Source organism: Dendropsophus ebraccatus, chromosome 8, assembly GCF_027789765.1.
Source record: "Dendropsophus ebraccatus isolate aDenEbr1 chromosome 8, aDenEbr1.pat, whole genome shotgun sequence".
Classification (NCBI taxonomy): domain Eukaryota; kingdom Metazoa; phylum Chordata; class Amphibia; order Anura; family Hylidae; genus Dendropsophus; species Dendropsophus ebraccatus.
Window position 1 is genome coordinate 30,287,690 of NC_091461.1, and position 20,958 is coordinate 30,308,647.

General features: G+C 41.2%; 1 protein-coding gene across 1 annotated transcript; it reads left to right on the top strand.

Annotated features, from left to right (window-relative positions):
* The first annotated feature begins 1,152 nt into the window (after positions 1-1,152).
* Positions 1,153-9,433, top strand: C8H10orf88 (chromosome 8 C10orf88 homolog). Its single transcript, XM_069978980.1, has 5 exons — positions 1,153-1,545; positions 2,511-2,805; positions 3,803-4,009; positions 5,267-5,586; positions 8,134-9,433. The coding sequence occupies exons 1-5, from the start codon at positions 1,394-1,396 to the stop codon at positions 8,384-8,386; spliced, it is 1,227 nt and encodes a 408-aa protein (XP_069835081.1). The 5' UTR covers positions 1,153-1,393; the 3' UTR covers positions 8,387-9,433.
* Positions 9,434-20,958: the final 11,525 nt, after the last annotated feature.

Genomic DNA, 20,958 nt, shown 5'->3' on the forward strand with positions numbered 1-20,958 from the left:
GAAACCGACAGACCGGGGACCGGACATGCTGTAATTAAGACTAGAGTGGTGTGGAATCCGTTTCAAGGCAATGTTCACACACTTTATTTTTGTTCAGTATTTTGCAACAAAAACCAGGAATGGATTGAAAACACAGAAAGGCTATGCTCACACACTGCAGAGATTTAGTGGATGGCCGCCATGTAAGTTGTGCTGTCTCTGGGAGAAAGTGGCCATGTTTTCCTAACCCCGGATAACTCCTTAAAGTGTCAGTCGTATATATTTTTTTTTAGGCAAATATGCAATTATTTTCATTCAAAAAGACTTTTCCCAGTTCGTGTCCCCCCCCCCTCTCATCCACTGCTTATTATCAGGAAATCATGTCTTGTTGCATCAGACATGCCCCTGTCTGTTCTATGGAGGGGGGAGGGGGAGGAGGGAGATAAGTCACCAGCAGAGAACAAAGGATTACACAGCGGGGACCTGTGTGAAAGCCGCTATTCAGAGGTTAGAGAGGTCAATGCTGACATCACAAGAGATAGGCTGGTGATGTAGCTGTAAATTAACTCTTTGTTGTCCTATTTTGGTGCCTCATCTCCCTCCACCCCTCCCCCCCCACTCCATATAAGAACAATGAAGACAGGGTGGAGAGCTTCAAACTGCTTCTTCATGATAAAAATGCATTTTTCAGCTAATAAACCCAATTACAAAGTTTCTTAAAATCGCCTGTACTATTGATTTCTGCAAAAAAATTGACACTTTAAACTTCTTGAAGTGTACATGTCACAATAAAAAAAGACTTGTGCCATGTTCTAGAGCTGTATATATCTATCTATCTAGTTTTATTTTCTTGGTTTTTTTTGGTTATTTAACTTGGGTTTTTTTTTTTTGCCTTGATTTACATTCCTTATTTTCTATCAGTAATATCTATACTTCTAGAACAGTGCTCCTCCCCAGCTATGGTAAAATGCTGTCCATGCCCGGAGTGCTAGTTATCCACCTGCTGGCTCAGCGTGACCTATACTAAATTCACCACACACCATTGTGGAGTGAGGAGATTGAGAGACGCAGCTCAACGCATGGTCCGCTCATGTGACCAATTTCTACCAATCAGATACGCCGATTAATCACGTGACGTTACTAACACTTTGGACTACAACAATATGGCCGCTTACTAGAAGGCCGATAGCCTGGATCCGGCTGCGGCCGGAAGTAGAGCGTCAGAAAATGTGTCCCCCTTCCTACAACTTCCTGTTTCGCTGCTGTCATTGATTTTCATTGCTGATTCGCGTTGAAGCTGTGTTGCCGGTACATCGCCCTCATGTCTGCCGGTCACCGCCCCAGTGTTGTACCGCATTGTTAGCCATGTAGTGCGGGGGCTGTGTGCAGTGTCTCCCTGCTCTGTGTCTCCTCCATGATGTCGGGGCCTCAGTCCGCAGTGCTGGGTGGGCGCCCTCAGCCCCCGGTGATGTGCTCCAGCTCCTGGCTGTGTCAGGCTGATCTGGCTGCTGTGGTGAAGCTGTGTGCTGGTGACTTCCCTGCCCAGGAGGAGGAAGAACTCTCCAGGTGAGACCCCACTCACACCTATCAAGCCTAAAGTCTGCCATGGGAGCTGGGAGACCCCCATATAATTACACGTTTAATTGACATTTATTCAGTATGGTGGATCACGAAAAAACACAATTCTTTCAGAAAAATGGCAGAAATTTGTAATTTACTTTTATTAAAAAAATCTTAGTAAGCACTTATCAGCTGCTGTATGTCCTGCAGGAAGTGGTGTATTCTTTCCAGTCTGACACAGTGCTCTCTGCTGCCACCTCTGTCTATGTCAGGAACTGTCCAGAGCAGTAGCAAATCCCCATAGAAAACCTCTCCTGCTTTCCAGACTGGAAAGAATACACAGCTTCCTGCAGGACATACAGCAGCTGATAAGTACTGGAAGGCTGGATTTTTTTTTTTTTTAAAGGAGACCTGTTGGGGAGGTGAAGGCTTTCTGGCATCGTTTGATTTGAAAGAAGACATTGTTTGGTGAACTACCCCTTTAATACCCCACTAAATGACTGCACCCCTTGCTTCGGCACAGTTACACCCTCATTGCTATACTTGGCACGTGTACACTCCCACCTGTGTGGCTGAGTCTAGTAGTGCACCTAAATGTGGGGCCAAGCTGTAGGTCCAGACTACAGGTAATGGGTACGGAGCATTGCTGAGCCTTTTTCCTATTGGGGCTTGGACTCTTAGGGTCCATTTACACAGAAAGATTATCTGGCAGTTTATCTGCCAAAGATTTGAAGCCAAAGCCAGAAACAGACTATATACAGAGATCAGCTCATAAAGGAAAGCCTGAGATTTCTCCTCTTTTCAAATCCATTCCTGGCTTTGGCTTCAAATCTTTGGCACATAATCTGTCTGATAATCTTTGTGTGTAAATGGACCCTTAGCTATGAGACTTTGGTCTTTCCTCAACTTTTTTAGCATAAGAAACATCTTGTTTTATCTCTCATTTCACATTTTTTGTTTTTATCTTTTAGGCAGCATTGTGCACTTCTGGAGCTGCCATCATCCTCACAAGTTGACAGTCCGTGCACCCTGTCCTTACTAAGATCAGCGCAAGGCAAAGATCGAATACTGAGTGTTACTGTGTGCAGTGAAGCAAGGACCATTGAGGTTTATGGTGGGTCCCCAGATGGACAAGAAGAGGAGTACCTGGGGACCAGTCGAGGGGAGAGGGTGTGCACCTTTCCAAGCAGTGAAGAAGACTGTACTGTTGTTTTGTACAAAACTCACCTAAAGTTTGAGTTTCCAGTGTCATCATGTACTGTCAAGGTACAAAGAATATAAAGTCCATAGACCTGCCACAGAAGGATTGGGTTGCTTCTGTTCTGGATCGACATTTCATTTTTTTCCTAAAGGGGTAGTTCAAGAAGAAGAAAAAAAACTTTTAAATCAACTGGTGCCACAGAGTGCCAAAGATTTGCAATTTACTTATATTAAAAAAAATCTCCAGTCTACCAGTACTTATCAGATGTTGTATGTCCTGCAGGAAGTGGTGTATTTCTCCATGTCGGACACCGTGCTCTCTGCTGCCACGTCAGGAACTGTCCAGAGCAGTAGCAAATCCCCATAGAAAACCTCTCCTGCACTCCAGGCTGGAGAGAATACACCACTTCCTGCAGGACATATAGCAGCAGATAAGTACTGGAAGACTTGAGATTTTTTAATAGAAGTAAATTACAAGTCTCTGGCACTTTCTGGCACCAGTTGATTTGAAAGAAGAGCATTTTGCTGAATTAACCCTTCAAATTGTACCTGTCACAAAAAAAACCTTTGACATGTTCCCTTCTCTTCCCACCCGTGTCTGTTGAGCAAGATGGCCCCATAAACTTATCTCTGTCATCTGATAGAATCGGGAGAGCAAAGTTTTCCCAGTTTGTTCTCCCAATTGGTCACTGTCTGAACACTCAGACCCTGACTGATAAGAAAAACTATTGCTATGTCTTTATGACCTTTCAGAAGTTTTTGTTGATGACCGTGCCCATTTGTATCTTACATAATACAGTGCTCGGCATATGCTGAAAAGCAGATATGTGTTAATTGCAATTGTCTTAGCCATTTAGTAGTGCCAAGCAGGATCCCGACTTTTACAAAGTAATCATGGGTCATAACCTGATCTCTTCCTGTATTGGCTAATATCATTCACCATCAGGAAGCTGAACTGACATCTGCCTAAGCTATAAAAAAAAATATATCTGGGACGGTGAACATGTGAGGGTAATGCTTTCAGTACGGTAATTTTCCCCTTTGTTCACCTTTTCTCTTCCAGCTGCTGTCACTTGGTGGCAGGCGCCGTGTCCTGGTGAGTGAGGTTTCAGTGCAGATGACCTCGGTCCCTGAAAAATGTTCTCAAGCGTCCTTCCTGCCAGCGCCGTCCATAAACCTGGATCGCGTGCAGAGTATCATGGACAGCATGGGTGGGAAAATGTCACCTGGGGCCGAGCAGCTCATGAACATGGTCCGTGCTCAGCAGAAGGTGAGTCACTGAGGTCACACAGCCACAATATATCTATCTAATATAGCTAAAGCTTTTACCATACTGTGATGCAACCACTGCTTACTTTTGCAATTTTACTATGTCCTATGTCCCTATAATTTACAGCTTGTTGTCCAGGTTACCGATCACTACTCTCTGCTTTGTGAGCGGTGCCCGTGTTCTTTGAGGGGAGTGCTGATGAGTATAGTCTACAGCCTGTCATCTGGTGTTGTCTGGGGTCACAGTGGGAGACACAGAGATGCAGAGCTGATTCAGTTATGTGCTTTAAAGGGGTTGTCAAGCGAAAATCTTTTTTTTTTTTTTTACAATCAACTGGTGTCAGAAAGTTATACAGATTTATAATTAATTTCTATTAAAAAATCTCAAGTCTTCCCGTACTTATCGGCTGCTGTATGTCCTGCAGGAAATGTTTTATTTTCAGTCTGACTCCGTGCTCTCTGCTGACATCTCTGGCTGAGACAAGAACTGTCCAGAGCAGGAGAGGTTTTCTATGGGGATTCATAGAAAACCGAGACAGAGTTCCTTGAAAATAAAACAACATTTCCTGCAGGACATATAGGAGCTAATAAGTATAAGAAGACTTGAGTTTTTTAATAGAAGTAAATTGCAAATCTATATAACTTTCTAATATCAGTTGATAAAAAATAAAATGTTTTTAGCTGCACAACCCCTTTAATACAGTTGTGATAGAACGCCAGTGGTGGGCAGTGAAAACATGATGTGAGTGCGACCTGAGGCTATTGGCACACAGAGCATTTTTTTGGAACACTATCCATGAGTTTGCAGTGCAAATTTTGAACCACAGGCAGAAGTTGATCTATAGAGACATATATATTTATATTTCTCATTCCGATTGTATCTACTTCTGGCTTTGGGTCAAGACATTGAATGAAAACTGCAGCACCTTCCAGCTCCAGGTGATTGGACATTGCTTGCATCAGTGTCTCTCCTCTGGCAGTGTGGGGCGGAAGTGAGATCCAATGCACAACCCCTTTAAATACATGAATGTTGCAGAATACTTGGACAAGGTGCATATCTTGATCTTTTGATAAGTAGCCTTTCCCCCCACAGCTGACACATCAAAAGTGGATTCTTGGGTAATGAAATGTACAGTTTGTAAAGCAGGCTGTTACAAGAATGCACTTCTGGGGGGGGGGGGGGTCATTTATGGAATATATTTTCAGACCAATCTGTTAATAACATTTCTTACAATCTCCATACTTTGCTCCCTTGCAGCATCAGGTACCGTTTGGTGCTCACTTCATGCAGCTGTTTGGCAGCTTTCAGCACAGTCGGGATCAGATGGAGGAGGCCAGACAACAGACACTTCCAGCTGGCAAGATTCCTGATACAAGGATGGAAATGCAAGCTCAGGCCTCCCAGTCTCACCCATCACTTCAACATACGAGTCCTGAAAGTGATATGAAGTCCTTTATGTCTTCACTGCTGCAAAAATCAATGGGCCCAGCCGCCAGTCCTCATGGTCCTGACTCCTTGGTGCCCCTGCTGCGCAATCTATGTGGAGAAAAACGTCCAGAGCCCCACATAGCACCAAGGTAAGAATCTCCTGGTAATTCTTATGGTGGTTACAAGCAGCTCTGTTGCAACTAACAAGAAGTCAGGTGTTTAATCCAACATACCTTACCAGATATGGGACCTGACACTCCGGAACAGTTATCCTGGGTCCAGACATGGTACATAATGCAGTAAAAACCTTTTGTGTGTGTTTTTTTTTTTTTTTTTAGGGGAATGTGTTACCTAAATTTTTCATTTACTGATTAGAGTCAGATACAAAAATTGTTCTTTTACTCTAATCTGTTTCTATTTTCTGACTAATTTTTTTTTAATTTAACTTTTTGTATAATGTTATGAGGGCTGCCATCTTGCCTAAGCTGTTCATAACAGCATTTGGTGACATGGTTTACAGCAAGTCTCATGGACATAGACGACAATAGACAGACTCTTTCCCCTTGGAATGAATGTGAAACATTACTGCGTGAACTCAGTGATCTATGAAAAGGTTGTTCCACAGGATACTGCTATTGTCTCCTCTATCTACTGGTGTCACATGTCAATGCAGTGCTGTACAGATCACTTTACAGCAGCCTCCTCCTATCACCACAGACACAACAGGAAGTCTCAGCTTAGTTTTAGTCAGTATTATTTTATAATATAGGTAGAAAAATTGAATATTTGAAAAAATGTCACAAAAAATTCTTAAAATGTTTAACATAAAAAACAATATTTAAACAATAAATCATTTTCTGATGACACATTCCCTTTAAATCCACAAAGAGTGCTGCACTGTGGTATTTCAGATTTCCAGCATGCTTATTCTATTGTGGAAGTAACTGTATAGGGCTGCAATCTGTGGTGAATATTATGTGCACCAAAGATATTATAAGCTCGACTAACAATAATAAAATAATTATTTTTGCAAATACATTTAGCAAATTTAGTTAGCAAACTTGGCTCCCTTAATGCCGCCCTTTTCCTCCCATTGTTGACGCTCGTTGTCTAGGTTACAGACCACCACTCTGCTCTAAAAGCAGTGGTCTGGCTGGTGTGTGTATATATGAATATGTGTATAACCTAGACAATAAGTTGTGAACAATGGGAGGGAAAGAGCAGGATGTAAGTTTGCTAAATGAATGAATTAGCAAAAATATTAAACTTGACATATTCTACAAGATTTAAGTGTCACGTTCATTACAAAAAACTTTTAACATGACATAGAGATGTCAAAAGTTTTGACCGGTCCAGGTCTTAGTGTTCAGACCCGTACCAATCGGGAGAACAAGTGGAGAGAGTACCGCGCCACAGTACTCACAAAAAACTCCAAAAAAAGAGTCATGCTCCATAAAGCTCTATTATAAGTCTGACTCTTTTAAGTCAGAGAGGAGAGTGGATTTGCTGCAGCTCGTTTTCCCAATCAGTACAGGTCTGAACACTTAGACCCAGACCGACCAAAAGTTTTGACATGTCTCTGACATGTCAAAAGTCTTTTGTAACGACAGTCACACTTTAACCAATGTTAGTTGACAGGTTTATTTTCCCTACACTAGACAAGGTTCTTAGCTTAAAGCGACACTGTCTCCCCTTTTTGCATTCTGACTTCTCTACACAGGTGTAATGGTTAAATTTAGCAGTTTTCATACCTTATTTTATATCATACGTCATGGTGCTTGTTCAAGTAAAAAGGTCATCTTTTATCAGCTGCAGATTGCGCTAAGTGGGCGTCGCCGCTAGCCCGCTCCTCCGTGACGTCATCAGCACATAGGCCCGCCCCTCGACACCCCGTGGTATGGGCCGACCTAGAGGGGGTGGGCCTAGACCTTTAGGCCAGTCTGTTCCAATGGTTGACAAGGGGGGGGGGGGGCTGTGTGCTTATGATGTCATGGAGGGGTGGGGCCAACAGTGGCACTGTGGGTGGGGCTAGGTGGTGCTGTTGCCGTCAAGCACCGCCCACTTAGCACAATCTGCAATTGATAAAAGATCACTTTTTACTTGTACAAGCACCATGACGTATGATATAAAATAAGGTATGAAAACTGCAACATTTACCCATTACGCCATAAATAGGGCATGTATTCAGACAACCTGACCATTAGACATAATTGGTAAGGCTAGGTTCACACTGCGTTTTTGCAATCCGTTTTTTTTGCAAAAAACGGATGAAAAAAAATGGATGCATTTGTGTGCATCCATTTGTATCCGTTTTTCCATTGACTTCCATTGTAAAAAAAAGTATCAAAACGGATCCGTTTTTTTTGACGGACACAAAAACGTAGGTGACACTACTTTTGTGTCCGTTACAAAAAATGGATCAGTTTTGATCTGTTTTTTTTTTTTACAATGGATGTCAATGGAAAAATGGATCAAAATGGATGCACACAAATGCATCCGTTTTTTCATCCGTTTTTTGCAAAAAAACTAATGAGAAAAACGGATTGCAAAAACGAAGCCTAAATCTGCTCTACAGTGTGCAAATCTTGTCTTACTAAAATAAATGCAGAGTCTAAATGATATAATGCTATATAATATAAAAGTGAGTGCATGGATGTGTCTGTAGCTAAAGTACATCTTTACATGTTTAATTGCAGAGAAGAAAAGCCGGAACCGACACTGGAGAAGCTTCTGTCTGAGCACATGGAGCGTATGGAGAGGACACTTATGGCCCATATCGATCAGAGGATGAGAAGTTTACAGGATCATCTGGACACTAGACTGGATCGGTTAATAAATCTTATGCAGAGCCATTCAGTATCCAGAGACTCTGCAGAAAAACTAGTCAATGGCCAGAGTGATCACCGTCACCGGCAGGACTATGACTGTGGTGAATTATCTCTGCATTAGTTATGGGACCTGTCGTCTGTCCTCTGCGAGTCCTTACAGTAACACTTTTAGGGTTTTTATGGACTTGATATCAGGACGGTTGGGTTTTGGATTGACCGGTCTTCTCCAGGTTGCAGGAGAATATTGACACATGATGTATAAGCAATATTGCCTATGGCTACAGATGTCATAGTATTGGCTGTCATCCACTTTTCATCTAGAATGACATGGGAAGAAACTTTGCAATAATTTCTAATGTAAAGAAATATGGAATATGCCTTCATGGTTACAGTCTCTGTGGTCTGACCTGCAGTCATCCTCTATTCTGTCTGTCCTATTATATTTATGTAACCTCAAGGTAGAAGACAAACGGTAAGAAGTATGAGGCTGTGTGCACAGTATTTTAAGCCTCAGAAAATGTCTTGGTGCTTCTTCCAGCATTATGAACATTGTAGGATATTTTTTTTGGTTGCTATTATGCAGTTTACAAACCAGCCATTTTTGTGGGACATAAACCGCCTAAAAATGTGTGGGAAATGTTCTTAAAGGGGAACTATCAGCAGGTTAGTCCGGGAAGCTGATGAGGAAGGTATGTGTCTTAGCATCCTCCTCTGCGCCGGTGCTGCGTTAGTTGGCTTAATCTTCAGGTGGGAGCACTGTTAGGAGTACTGCCCCATCACCACAGCTTCATCCGGCCCACCCGCTCCATTGATTTTTAAAATTGGATTTGCACTTAGCTTTTTGTTGCTCTTTTGAGTCACAACCAGAAGTCGATCCTTCTTTAATTTTTTTGTTCCTGTTTAACCCATTTCTGAACTCAATGCAGTTTAAGTGGTAAAAAAAAATCCCCTCCCCCATTTTTTGAGACCTAAAATGGACTCTAAAAGTGAAAACCGACAGTCATTAAAGGGAATGTGTCATCAGAAAATGACTGCTTAAATAATGTTTTTATGTTAAACATATTTTTTAAGATTTTTTGCTGACATTTTTTCCCCCATCTCTCTATCTATTATAATATAATCCTAACATCTCACAGTTTTCATTCTCACCACTGGGGCTAAAAGTAAGCTGAGAATTCTTGTTCTGTCTGTAGTGATGAGAGGAGGCTGCTGTAAAGTGATTTGTACAGCGTTTCAGCATCATGTGACACCAGTAGGTAGAGGAGACCATAGCAGCTTCCTGTGGAATGACCTTTTCAAAGGTCACAGAGTGAGGTCTGTAATGTTTTACATTCATCTCAAGGGGACAGACTCTGTCTGTTGTCTATGTCCATGAGCCTTGTCACTAAATGCTGTTAAAAACCGCCCAAGCAAGATGGCAGCCCCCATAACAATGTATAAAAAGTGAAATAACAAACAATTATAGTCAGAAAATCAAAACAGGCTAGAATAAAACAACATAATTTTTTTGTATCTGACTCTAATCAGTAAAAGGAAATTTAGGTTACACATTCCCTTTAAATGTTCTAGATTTATCAAAGTTTAATAAGCTTTTTGATAAATCTGTGTCTATAGACTTGTCTAGTCCTATGGTGGCTTACTTTTAACCAGTTGCCCCTTTCCCAAAGCCACGGCCCTTTTGTCAGACCTAGTAAAAAAGTTTCTAAAGCTCCTAATCAGTGTAGTGCAAGTCATATGATGAATTCTTGCACATTAGCAATGGTAAATCCGGGCCACTGTGTGTGCACATAACCTGCACTAAGCAGATTTCTATTCCTGTTACAGTACAAAATTACTTCTATTATCCATGATATATATATATATATATATATATATATATATATATATATATATATATATTATATATATATATATAATATATAGGCAACAAAAATTTGTTGCACAGTGGGACATTACTATCTAAGGGTGCGTGCACACTACGGAATCCGCGCGTATGACCTGTGTCGGATTCCGTCGCTCGTACCCGCACGCGACAGCGTGCATCTCCGTCCGTGTTATAAACTATTCTATGCACGGGCCGATTCCACATTCCGCTGAAAAAACTGACGCGTGCGGGTACGAGCGACGGAATCCGCAGCGGGTCATACACGCATGCACGCATCCTAAAAAGTTTTCCATTTGTTTAAAAAAAAAATAAAAATTTTTTTTTTATCCCAACCTGTCACCCATACAGATCACTCAATTGTTGATCATCTATTGACAGGTGGTTTTTTTTATTTTTTATAGTAGGGTGCCTATCTGCACTGTATTACATTCTGTACTATATAACCCTGAAAGCTTCCCACACAATCAATTTTTTTCTTTATTTTTGTTTTCCTTGTTAAAGAAAAGCCATGAATTTCAAATATATTTCCCTGGTTCTTTAACAAGCCTCTTTAGTGGCATTTCTTCTTCTTTTTTCTGGAATTTTAAGTAGAGCCTATGGGAAAAAAAAACCATACACCATACTCAGTCCATAGGCCTAGATTTATCAAGGTGTAACCTATCGCAGCTTGACCAAAGTTAAAAGCTGATCTGCAATTGTGGCCAGTTTATACCAGTTTCTGTTTTACACAGTTTAACAAATATGGGCCGAAGGCAATAATGTAGAATCTGCCTGACAAAAATAAATAAAACAATTAAAATGCCACAATAAAGTGGTGTTTTCATGAAAATGCTGTGTGTGAAGCCAGAATATAAGCAGCCGCACAGCTTTCCCCATCAGCAGTTGTGTACCCTGTAAGTCTGTGGACGTTCTCTTTGCTCTTTTTAAGCCTTGTGGTTTTAAGAAAGCTCTTAGCCGTTATATTTTTCCTTACCGTGAATGTGTCATAAGAATCCATACTGGTATTGTTGAAATGTGTATACTCCCCCTTTGTATATCTATGACAGCAGTATTAATTGGCATGTGAAAGATTTGTGTTAAGAGTTTTTTTTTTTTGGACATACAGGGAATAGAAGCATTGAATTAAAGGGGTACTCCGGGGAAAATCTTTTTCTTTTAAATCAACTGGTTTCAGAAAGTTAAATAGATTTGTAATTTACTTCTATTTAAGAATCTCCAGTCTTCCCATACTTATCAGCTGCTGTATGTCCTGCATGAGGTGGTGTTTTCTTTCCACTCTGACACAGTGCTCTCTGCTGCCACCTCTGTCCATGTCAGGAACTGTCCAGAGCAGGGGAGGTTTTCTTTGGGAATTTTCTGCTCTGGACAGAGATGTCAGCAGAGAGCACTGTGTCAGACTAGAAAGAAAACACCACTTCATGCAGGACATACAGCAGCTGATAAGTACAGGAAGACTTAAGATTTTTAAATAGAAGTAAATTACAAATCTAAATAACTTTCTGACACCAGTTGATTTGAAAGAAAAATTAATTTGCTGCAGTACCCCTTTAAAGGCCATATTACACAGTCTGAGCTATGCTATAAGTGAACGCCGATCTCTATTACATGGCTCAATAATTGTGTGTCCAGGGCTGCACGAACAATGGCCAGTTATCGGTTTACTGGTATCCCCTTATGCATTTTACATTATCAATGTGTATGGGTCTTGCTGCCTTTCATCCTCACTGATGTCCATGCAGAGATGTGACTATGGGTAGGAAGTAGACAAAGAACGTTCTTTGTTCTGTTTGATCACATATCAATAACCCAGAGGACCCCTTTAATTCTTTAGATTTGCAAATGCACTGTACAGTGAATTGTTCAGATTGTTTCCGGTATGAAATATTTATTCTTTGCTCTAATACAGAAATCTGAGAAAAGGATGGCTTCTGTGTTATTTCTTATTGTTAGGTGATATAGAATATAGGTCATGCTGCCTGTCGTTTGGCTCAGTGCTTGCTACATGGCTGCTTTTTTGTTGAGCTTTAGCTATAAGATGGCACCCTCGCCCCAGGGGTCCGGGGACATGGTTATTTTGCCCATCTCCTTTAGGTTGGTTTCACACACAGTAGCTTTTTTTTTTTTTAAACTACAGATTTTGTGCCAAAACCAGATGTGGGTAATAAAAAAAGGGAAATATAAAGGAAGTACTTATACTTCATACTGGATCCACTTCTGGCCTTGGTTTTGTGTGGTTTTGTGTGTGTGTGAAACCAGCCTAACTGAAAGGGGAACTATCAGCAGGTTAGGCTGGGTTCACACTACGTTTTTTTCATCCGTTTTTTGGAAAAAACGGATGCATGTGTGTGCATGCGTTTTGATCTATTTTTCCATTGAATTCCATTATAAAAAAAAAAACAGACCGAAACTGATCGGTTTTCTTTTTAACGGACACAAAAATGAGGTTGACTACGTTTTTGTGTACATTGAACAAAACGGATCCGTTTTGAGCAGTTTTTTTTTTATAATGGAATCCAATGGAAAAACGGATGCACACACGAATCCATTTTTTTTTCCATCCGTTTTTTGCAAAAAATGGATTGCAAAAACGTAGTGTGAACCCAGCCTTAGACACATCTAATGTGCTGATATGTCCATATTGCACAGGAGATGCCGGTATGTCTCCTACCTTCCTCCTCATACTGCCTGCCCCCATATTGCTGATCCGGCCCACACCTGGCTGGCCCGCTCAATTGATTATAATTAGAGAGGGTTGACGCGACACTATGGGGGTGGGCAGTGCTCCTAACGGTATCACCACACTGTGAAGTAAACTACTAACTGCACTGGAACGGCACAGAGGAAGAAGATAAGACACATACCTTCCTCCTCGGCATCCCCTGTGCAAATGGGACATATCAGCAGATTAGATTTGTGTAACCTGCTGATAGTTCCCCTTAAAGGTATCGGCAGAGTCATATGTGTTATGTAGTCATAAATGGCTCAACACATCCTATTATGAGAGGCAAGATGACACGTTTCCATGAAGGCTATGCAAGTACAGAGCTAGACTTTCTACATCGGTCCCATAGTGATTGGAATGGCAATGTACATGACCAGACCCCTGTTCTCATGATTGGTGGGGTCCCATTGGTGGCATCCCCTAGTGATCACACTCAGGGAAAAGGGTCTAAGCGATCAATGACTCCTGTAGGCTTGTTGGCATTGATCAGGTATGAGGCGATGAAGAGTTAACAGGTAAAAAGTCCTGTTTGTCCGTAATATTTGGATGGGAACAGCCACATCTGTTGTTTATCCCATAAGGAGATAAGTACAGTAAATAGGAAAACTATGGGAACGTTACTGTTAGAGAATAATATAGCCTTATCGAGTGAACATGTGTGGAAGTGGAAAATAAAAAAAATCAAGCAGTGAAACAAACAGCCTTTCCACAGCCACGTTACTATATAATACAGGCCTAAGGGTCCATTTACACAGAAAGATTATCTCACAGATTATCTGCCAAAGATCTGAAGCCAAAGCCAGGAATTGATTTGGAAAGAGGAGAAATCTCAGGCTTTCCTTTATGACCTGATCTCTTTTTATAGTCTGTTCCTGGCTTTGGCTTCAAATCTTTGGCAGATAATCTGTCAGATAATCTTTTTGTGTAAATGGAGCCTTACCATCTGTGATTCACACTCCAGGCATCGCCAAAGCCAGGAGTGGATGCAGTAGGAATAAGAAATATAAAGGAGGAACGCTATATACTTAGTGTCTGACTTTGACTCTAAAAACTGCAGCGACTTTCTCCTTTGCTCGGTCACAATCATGGAGGGACCATTAGGCGACGTTTACACGATCCATGCCCGCTCCGTGGATCACAGAGGGCACGGACCTGGAATCCCTGTCCTGGAGCGTTCCCCGCACGGCATGATCTATTAACATGTATGGAGACTGTTTGATTGTTCGCACCGCTATAATGACTGAGCCCCAAACATTCAAACTTGAGCGAGCATGGATCATGTCAGTGTGACCTTTATATGTGTCCAAGACCGTAAAGGGGGTATTCCAGGAAAAAGCTACGTGTCCCCTATCTACAGGATGGGGGAAAAGTAGGAGATTGCAGGGGGTCCGACCTCTATACTCCCCAGCGATCTCCGTATCGGGCCCCGGCTTCCTTTGGATAGGGGAAAGGTTGTTTTTCCCCTGGAATACTTCTTCAGAACTGTGTAAAAATGACAGTATGGCAGCAGCACAACAGCGGTTCCATTCATTTCTATAGAGCCGAGTACATCGCTTTTCCGATGTACTTGGCTCTTTCCATTGCTCCATAGGAATGAATAGAACCGCAGGTCACATGCCGTACCCGCGGCTCTATTGATTACACAGAAGCCAGGGAATGCAGGGTTCCATATTGCTTTGTGTGCCTTCATACAATGTAGTTATTGTAGGGAGCGACCGAACGATTTGTTCTTACACCGAACGATTTTTGATTTTTGATCAACGATAAAAATAGGTCGAGATTCTACAGTAAAGGCCCCTTCTATAGCTCTTCTGTTATGGCTGCATATAAAATACTCTGTCGTCATAATGTGGCTCCTCTGTCAATTCACGGACCCAAATGCTGACAGTGTTAGGTCAAGGAGACACATGGTACCTTTTAATATAAGAAACTTCCAAAACAAAGGGGGTGAATGGATCCAGCACTTCCCAAAAATAACGGTGTATACTGTTAAAACTTTATTTCATCGTAATTAAAAGCTGTGAAGCACTCCTAGGAGTGCAGTGGCTGGACGACGCGTTTCGCGCATGCGCGCTTAGTCATGTCTACAAGCCACAACCAGATACGTGGATTAAAAGGTTGGCCAATTGGAACAATTACAACATGTCACATGTTCGTGAGTAAGTATTTCGGAAGACTACAGCTGTAGTGAACTTCATGATTGCAAACAAGTATGCTCCGTATTTAAGAACATGTAACATCTATGTTTATACTTGTGCTTACACTACCATTTCATTGCCTTGGATGTCAAAGAGCCTAATAACCCTTTACAAATTAATAAATTTACTAAAAATATTGCTAGAAATAAACTTAAGAGGAGGCATGACATGTGTATACAAAAACCGCAATAGTAACAATAATCACTTGTGTAAGTGTGAACAGGTGTTCCGAACACATTCTGTTCAATATTCTGTTCAATATACAAAAAACGCATGTTGTGAATTATAGTAGGTACCGTATTGTAAATAACATGAAGACTGAATATTATGTAGATTTGTGTTCTTAGGAATAAGAAACACCAAGATTTGCAGTTCAAAGAATAAGTGGATAAACAAAACAATGAATATCCACATACTCTTTGGAAACTTCTGTGGACAAGATCATAAATATGTATATGCACCCTTCTTCATTGCCCAACTCCAGATGTAACAGGAGACGCTAGTACATAATGTAGTATGGAGGAGACGCATGCAAACTGAATATGTTTCTAAAATCTGATGAAAATCTACATGTGAACCAATGGATTACAATGGTGAAAAGAATGGACATACATAATGGGTTCCCATGTTTATACTGATAGTGAAAAGGATCCTTTAATAATGAAATAAGAGATCATTCTTGAAATTTAAACCCTTTGGGATCCTTGTATTCAGACGGAAAATATGTTCAGCTTCAATATGAAGCAGTTCCTTTTGCCAGTCACCACCTCTAATGGGTTTATTCACTTTTGTAATACCATAGAACAAGAAAGAAGAAACATTGTCTGCATGGATTTGGGAAAAATGTTTGGCAGCTCCTGAAGATTTACAGGTTGTGCCCTTCCTGATATCCGCTAAGTGTTCGTTAATGCGTTTTTTTAATTTGCGGCTTATGCAGCCTATGTATTTGAGTTTACATGTGATACATTCTATGACATACACTATGTGATGTGATTCACAATTTATGTAATCCCGAATTTGACGTTCGTTTGTGTATGAACTGTTGGTGTATGTATACATACTTTTGGTGTACTTACATGTGCTACAACGTATTTGTCCACATTTGTGGGAACACTTGCATCTCACTCGTGTTGTTTGTGGAGGGTTGATTTTTAACATGCTGGGTGATATCATATCCCCCAGTGTTTTTCCTCTACGGGGTACGCAACGGTATCCCTTTTCTACTATGTTGCCAAGTGTCTCGTCCTGTCTTAAAATATGAATGTTTTTATGCAATATTTTAACAATTTTATGGTATTGTTGGGAGTAACAAGTAGAGAAGGTGATCGGTGTAGTGTTTGTCTGGTCCCTTTCTTCTTCTGATTTGTCATCCTTTCGTGAACTGTTCGTATTATTGCTATTATTTGTATGTCTGTTTCTTTTTTCCTTTTCCCTTAGTAGATCTGTTCTCGATTTCCCTGTAACTATGTTACGTGCTCTTTGAATATTTTTAGGGCTATAACCTCGTTGGATGAGGCGTTCTGACGCTGCATTTAAATGTTGTATTGTGGACTCCTCATCTGAGCATGCCCTTTTTATGCGTGTGAACTCACCCACTGGTATAGCACGTATTGTACGGGCTGGGTGTTCACTACTGGCATGCAATATGGTGTTCCCTGCTGTTGGCTTGCGGTATAATGATATTGTTACTTGTCCTGTTGATTCAGAAGCAGTTAAACTGATATCCAAGAATGGAATTTGGGTGTTCTGTACTTCATGTGTAAATAGTAAATTTAAATCGTTCTGATTAATGTACTGCACAAAATTAGCTATATTCTCTGGGTTAACAGTCCATACGATGAGTATGTCGTCTATGAAACGACCATACCACCGTATGGACTGGCGGAAAGGGTTGTCGGATGAAAAATGTACTTCTCCTCCCACCACGCCATGCATAATCCAGCTAGCGTGGGTGAGAAGCGAGCACCCGTAGGTGCTCCTTGCACCTGTAGAAAAAAATCATTATTAAATGTAAAGAAATTATGCTTCAGCAAATAATCAGTAACCTCTATGATGTACTCTCTCAATTCCAGACTATACTGGCTATATTTATAAAGATGGAATGCAAGTGCCTGTATGGCCAGTTCGTATGGAATTGAGGAGTACAAGGCGCAAACATCGCAACTGAGCCATGTGTTGTTTTGCAACCATTTAAAACCCTCAAATGTTCGTAGAACTAAGTCACTATTTTCAAGATAGCCCGGTACCCTTTTCACTAAGGGTTGTAACAAACAGTCTACCCACTCACACAAACGCTCATTCAAAGAGCCAACACCAGAAATTATGGGGCGAAGGGGGGGGGGGGGGGGGCGGGGAAACCCCCTTATGGATTTTGGGTAAACCATAAAAAGTTGGTGTGAAGGGTGATTGGGGGGTACAAGGTATGTGGCCTCTTTCTCGCTTTGTATACCTAGGTGTACACCTTCTTGTACTATTCTGTGCATACGATCACTGAAGGTTGCAGTGGGGTCCTTGTCCAGTTGTTTATAGGTGATTGTGTCCTTTAACCCTTTCCCGCACGAGGACGTAACTGTACGTCCTCGCGCGGGTGCGGGCGTTCAGAACGGGGCCGCGCGGCGACCCCGCTCTGAACCGCGGCGGTCCCGGGTGCCGCTTGTAGCCCGGGACCGCCGGTATTAGCGGGCACGGTCCGATCGCCGTGCCCGCTACCCTACAGTAATCAGATGCTGCATCCGATTACCGGCTACAGCACTTCCCTGGTGTCTAGTGGCGGAGATCCGGAGGAGCAATCTCCCTGTCTGATGCCGGCCGGGGACTCGTCCAAGATGGCGCCGTCCCCGTCTCGGCACTCGTTTGTATTCGACTGCAGCAGCCGAAAGCAAACGTGTGCCGATCTCATTGATCTTTGCTGTATATCTATACAGCAAAGATCTCAATGAGAGATCAAAGTATATATACTAGAAGTCCCCTAGGGGGGCTTCTAGTATATGTGTAAAAAAAAAAAAAAAAAGTATTGTTATAAGTAAAAAGCCCCCTCCCCTAATAAAAGTCTGAATCACCCCCCTTTTCCCAGGTTATAAATAAAAGTAAACAAATAAATAAATAAACATGTTTGCTATCGCCGCGTGCGTAATCTCCCGAATTATTAATTAATCACATTCTTGATCTCGCATGGTAAACTGCGTCAGCGCAAAAAAATTCCAAAGTGCAAAATTGCGCATTTTTGGTCGCATCAAATCCAGAAAAAATGTAATAAAAAGCGATCAAAAAGTCGTATATGCGCAATCAAGGTATCGATAGAAAGAACACATCATGGCGCAAAAAATGACACCTCACACAGCCCCATAGACCAAAGGATAAAAGCGCTATAAGCCTGGGAATGGAGCGATTTTAAGGAACGTATATTTGTTAACAATGGTTTGAATTTTTTACAGGCCATCAGATACAATATAAGTTATACATGTTATATATCGTTGTAATCGTAACGACTTGAGGAACAAGTCAGTTTTACCCCAGTTTTCAATTTCACCACACTTTGAATTTTTTTCTGGTTTCGTAGTATACTTTATGCAAAAATTCAGCCTGTCATTGCAAAGTACAATTAGTGACGCAAAAAATAAGGGCTCATGCGGGTTTCGAGGTGTAAAAATGCAAGTGCTATGGCCTTTTAAGCACAAGGAGGAAAAAACTAAAACGCAAAAATGAAAATTAGCCTGGTCCCGGAGGGGTTAAGATGACATAAGCCATGTCCACATACATGTTCTTGTCAAGGACTACTATTTTACCGCCCTTGTCGGCCATCTTAACAAAAATGGCCGAATTTAATTGAAGGTCCCGTATCGCCTTCCTCTCCTGTGATGACACATTGGCCTTCTTGGGGACAGTTTTCTCTGCCTCGTATAATTTACGTAAATTTCGCTCCATTGCGTACTGAAATTGATCCAGTGCCTCCACTCTTGAATTTTTTGGATAGTATGCTGAATTTTTGTTTTGTTGTGATACACTGTGAATGGACTCACTGCTCAATGGAGTGGTCTCTTGAGCGAGATCCATGAGTTGTAAGAGGTTAAGTTGATCATCAAATAAAAGATCACTGAATTCATTGATAAGTGCATCCTCATCTGAAATGAAAGTGATTTCATCATCTGAAATTACTGTACTGATGCTTCCCGTATGAAAAAAATGACGTTTTAAAGTAAGGAGTCTTGCAAAACGGTTAACATCCATTAATGTTTGAAATAAATCAAAATTGTTGTTGGAGGGAACAAAACTTAAACCTTTAGAAAGTATATTTAAATGATTCGATGTCAGCTGAAAAGAAGATAAATTAACAATACTTTCGTGTTTCTCCAATTGTGCAATATTAGAATGTACAGAATGATTAAGATCCATGTCTCCATTTATTTCCTCTGATAGTAAGATTTTTTCGGAGAATTTTTTATGTTTCCTGCCTCCACACCTGATCCGTTTTTTGATGGTCCTGGGATGTTCTCTCCATTATTCAGAGGATTGGATCTTGTTTGTCGCCTGTAGGCTGGATCCACATTGTTTGTTCTGCGTGCACCCCCCTGTCTTTTATGGTATTTACTTTTTTTAGGTTTTTGTGTTGGTTTGTGGCCAGTATTTTCCTGACTCGTATCAGACGTGATGTCACAATCGGAAGCTTCCGTTGTATCCAGATCCGTAGTTTCGAAGCTGTCATGATTGTGATATTGTTTTTATTTTTCAAGATGGAATGTGGTTTTGTGGGTCTATATAATTTCTAAGTATAGATTTGATTTAAAGAATAATCTTCGTTGTCCCGTTGGAATTTGTTTTATTTAGTTGTTATGGTAAAATTCTTTGATATTTTCCTTAGTTATTTACAATACGGTACCTACTATAATTCACAACATGCGTTTTTTGTATATTGAACAGAATATTGAACAGAATGTGTTCGGAACACCTGTTCACACTTACACAAGTGATTATTGTTACTATTGCGGTTTTTGTATACACATGTCATGCCTCCTCTTAAGTTTATTTCTAGCAATATTTTTTGTAAATTTATTTATTTGTAAAGGGTTATTAGGCTCTTTGACATCCAAGGCAATGAAACGGTAGTGTAAGCACAAGTATAAACCTAGATGTTACATGTTATTAACCCCTAGACGACCCAGGACGTAGAGTTACGTCATGGAAGTCTGTCACCAGATGACCCTGGACGTAACTCTACGTCCTGGGTGTTTCTCCGCCTATGAAGCGCGCTCTGGAGCAGAGCGCGCTTCACAGCAGGTGGGGGCCAGCTGCAATCAGCAGCCGGGACCTCACCGTTAATGACACGCTGCAGCCGCGGCGTTTAAGTGTAAGTGACTGCGGGGGTCCCGATCGGTAAAACGGACCACCGGAGGTCTCTCACCTGCCTCCGTGCGGTCCGATCGGCAATCTGCTGCACTAAGCCTGCACAGGCAGGCTCAATGAGCAGATCGCCGATAACACTGATCAATGCTATGCCTATGGCATAGCAGTGATCAGTGTGTACAATCACACTATTGTATGTAAAAGTCTCCCAAAGGGACTTCTAATGTGTAAAAAAAAAAAAAGTAAAAAACACCAATACACTACCCCAAAGCCCCTCCCCCCAATAAAAGTTGAAATCACCCCCTTTCCCATTATATAAATAAAACATATAAAAATAAATAAACATATAATATACCGTAGCGTGCGTAATTGTCCGATCTATTAAAGTATAACAAGCGTCATTGAGAACGGAGACGAAAAGAGGGGAAAAAGTGCGCGGATTACCCATTTTATGTTACATTATATATATAAAAAAATTCATAAAAAGTGATCAAAACGTCCGATCTTCACAAATATGGTATTAATAAAAACTAGAGATCATGGCGGAA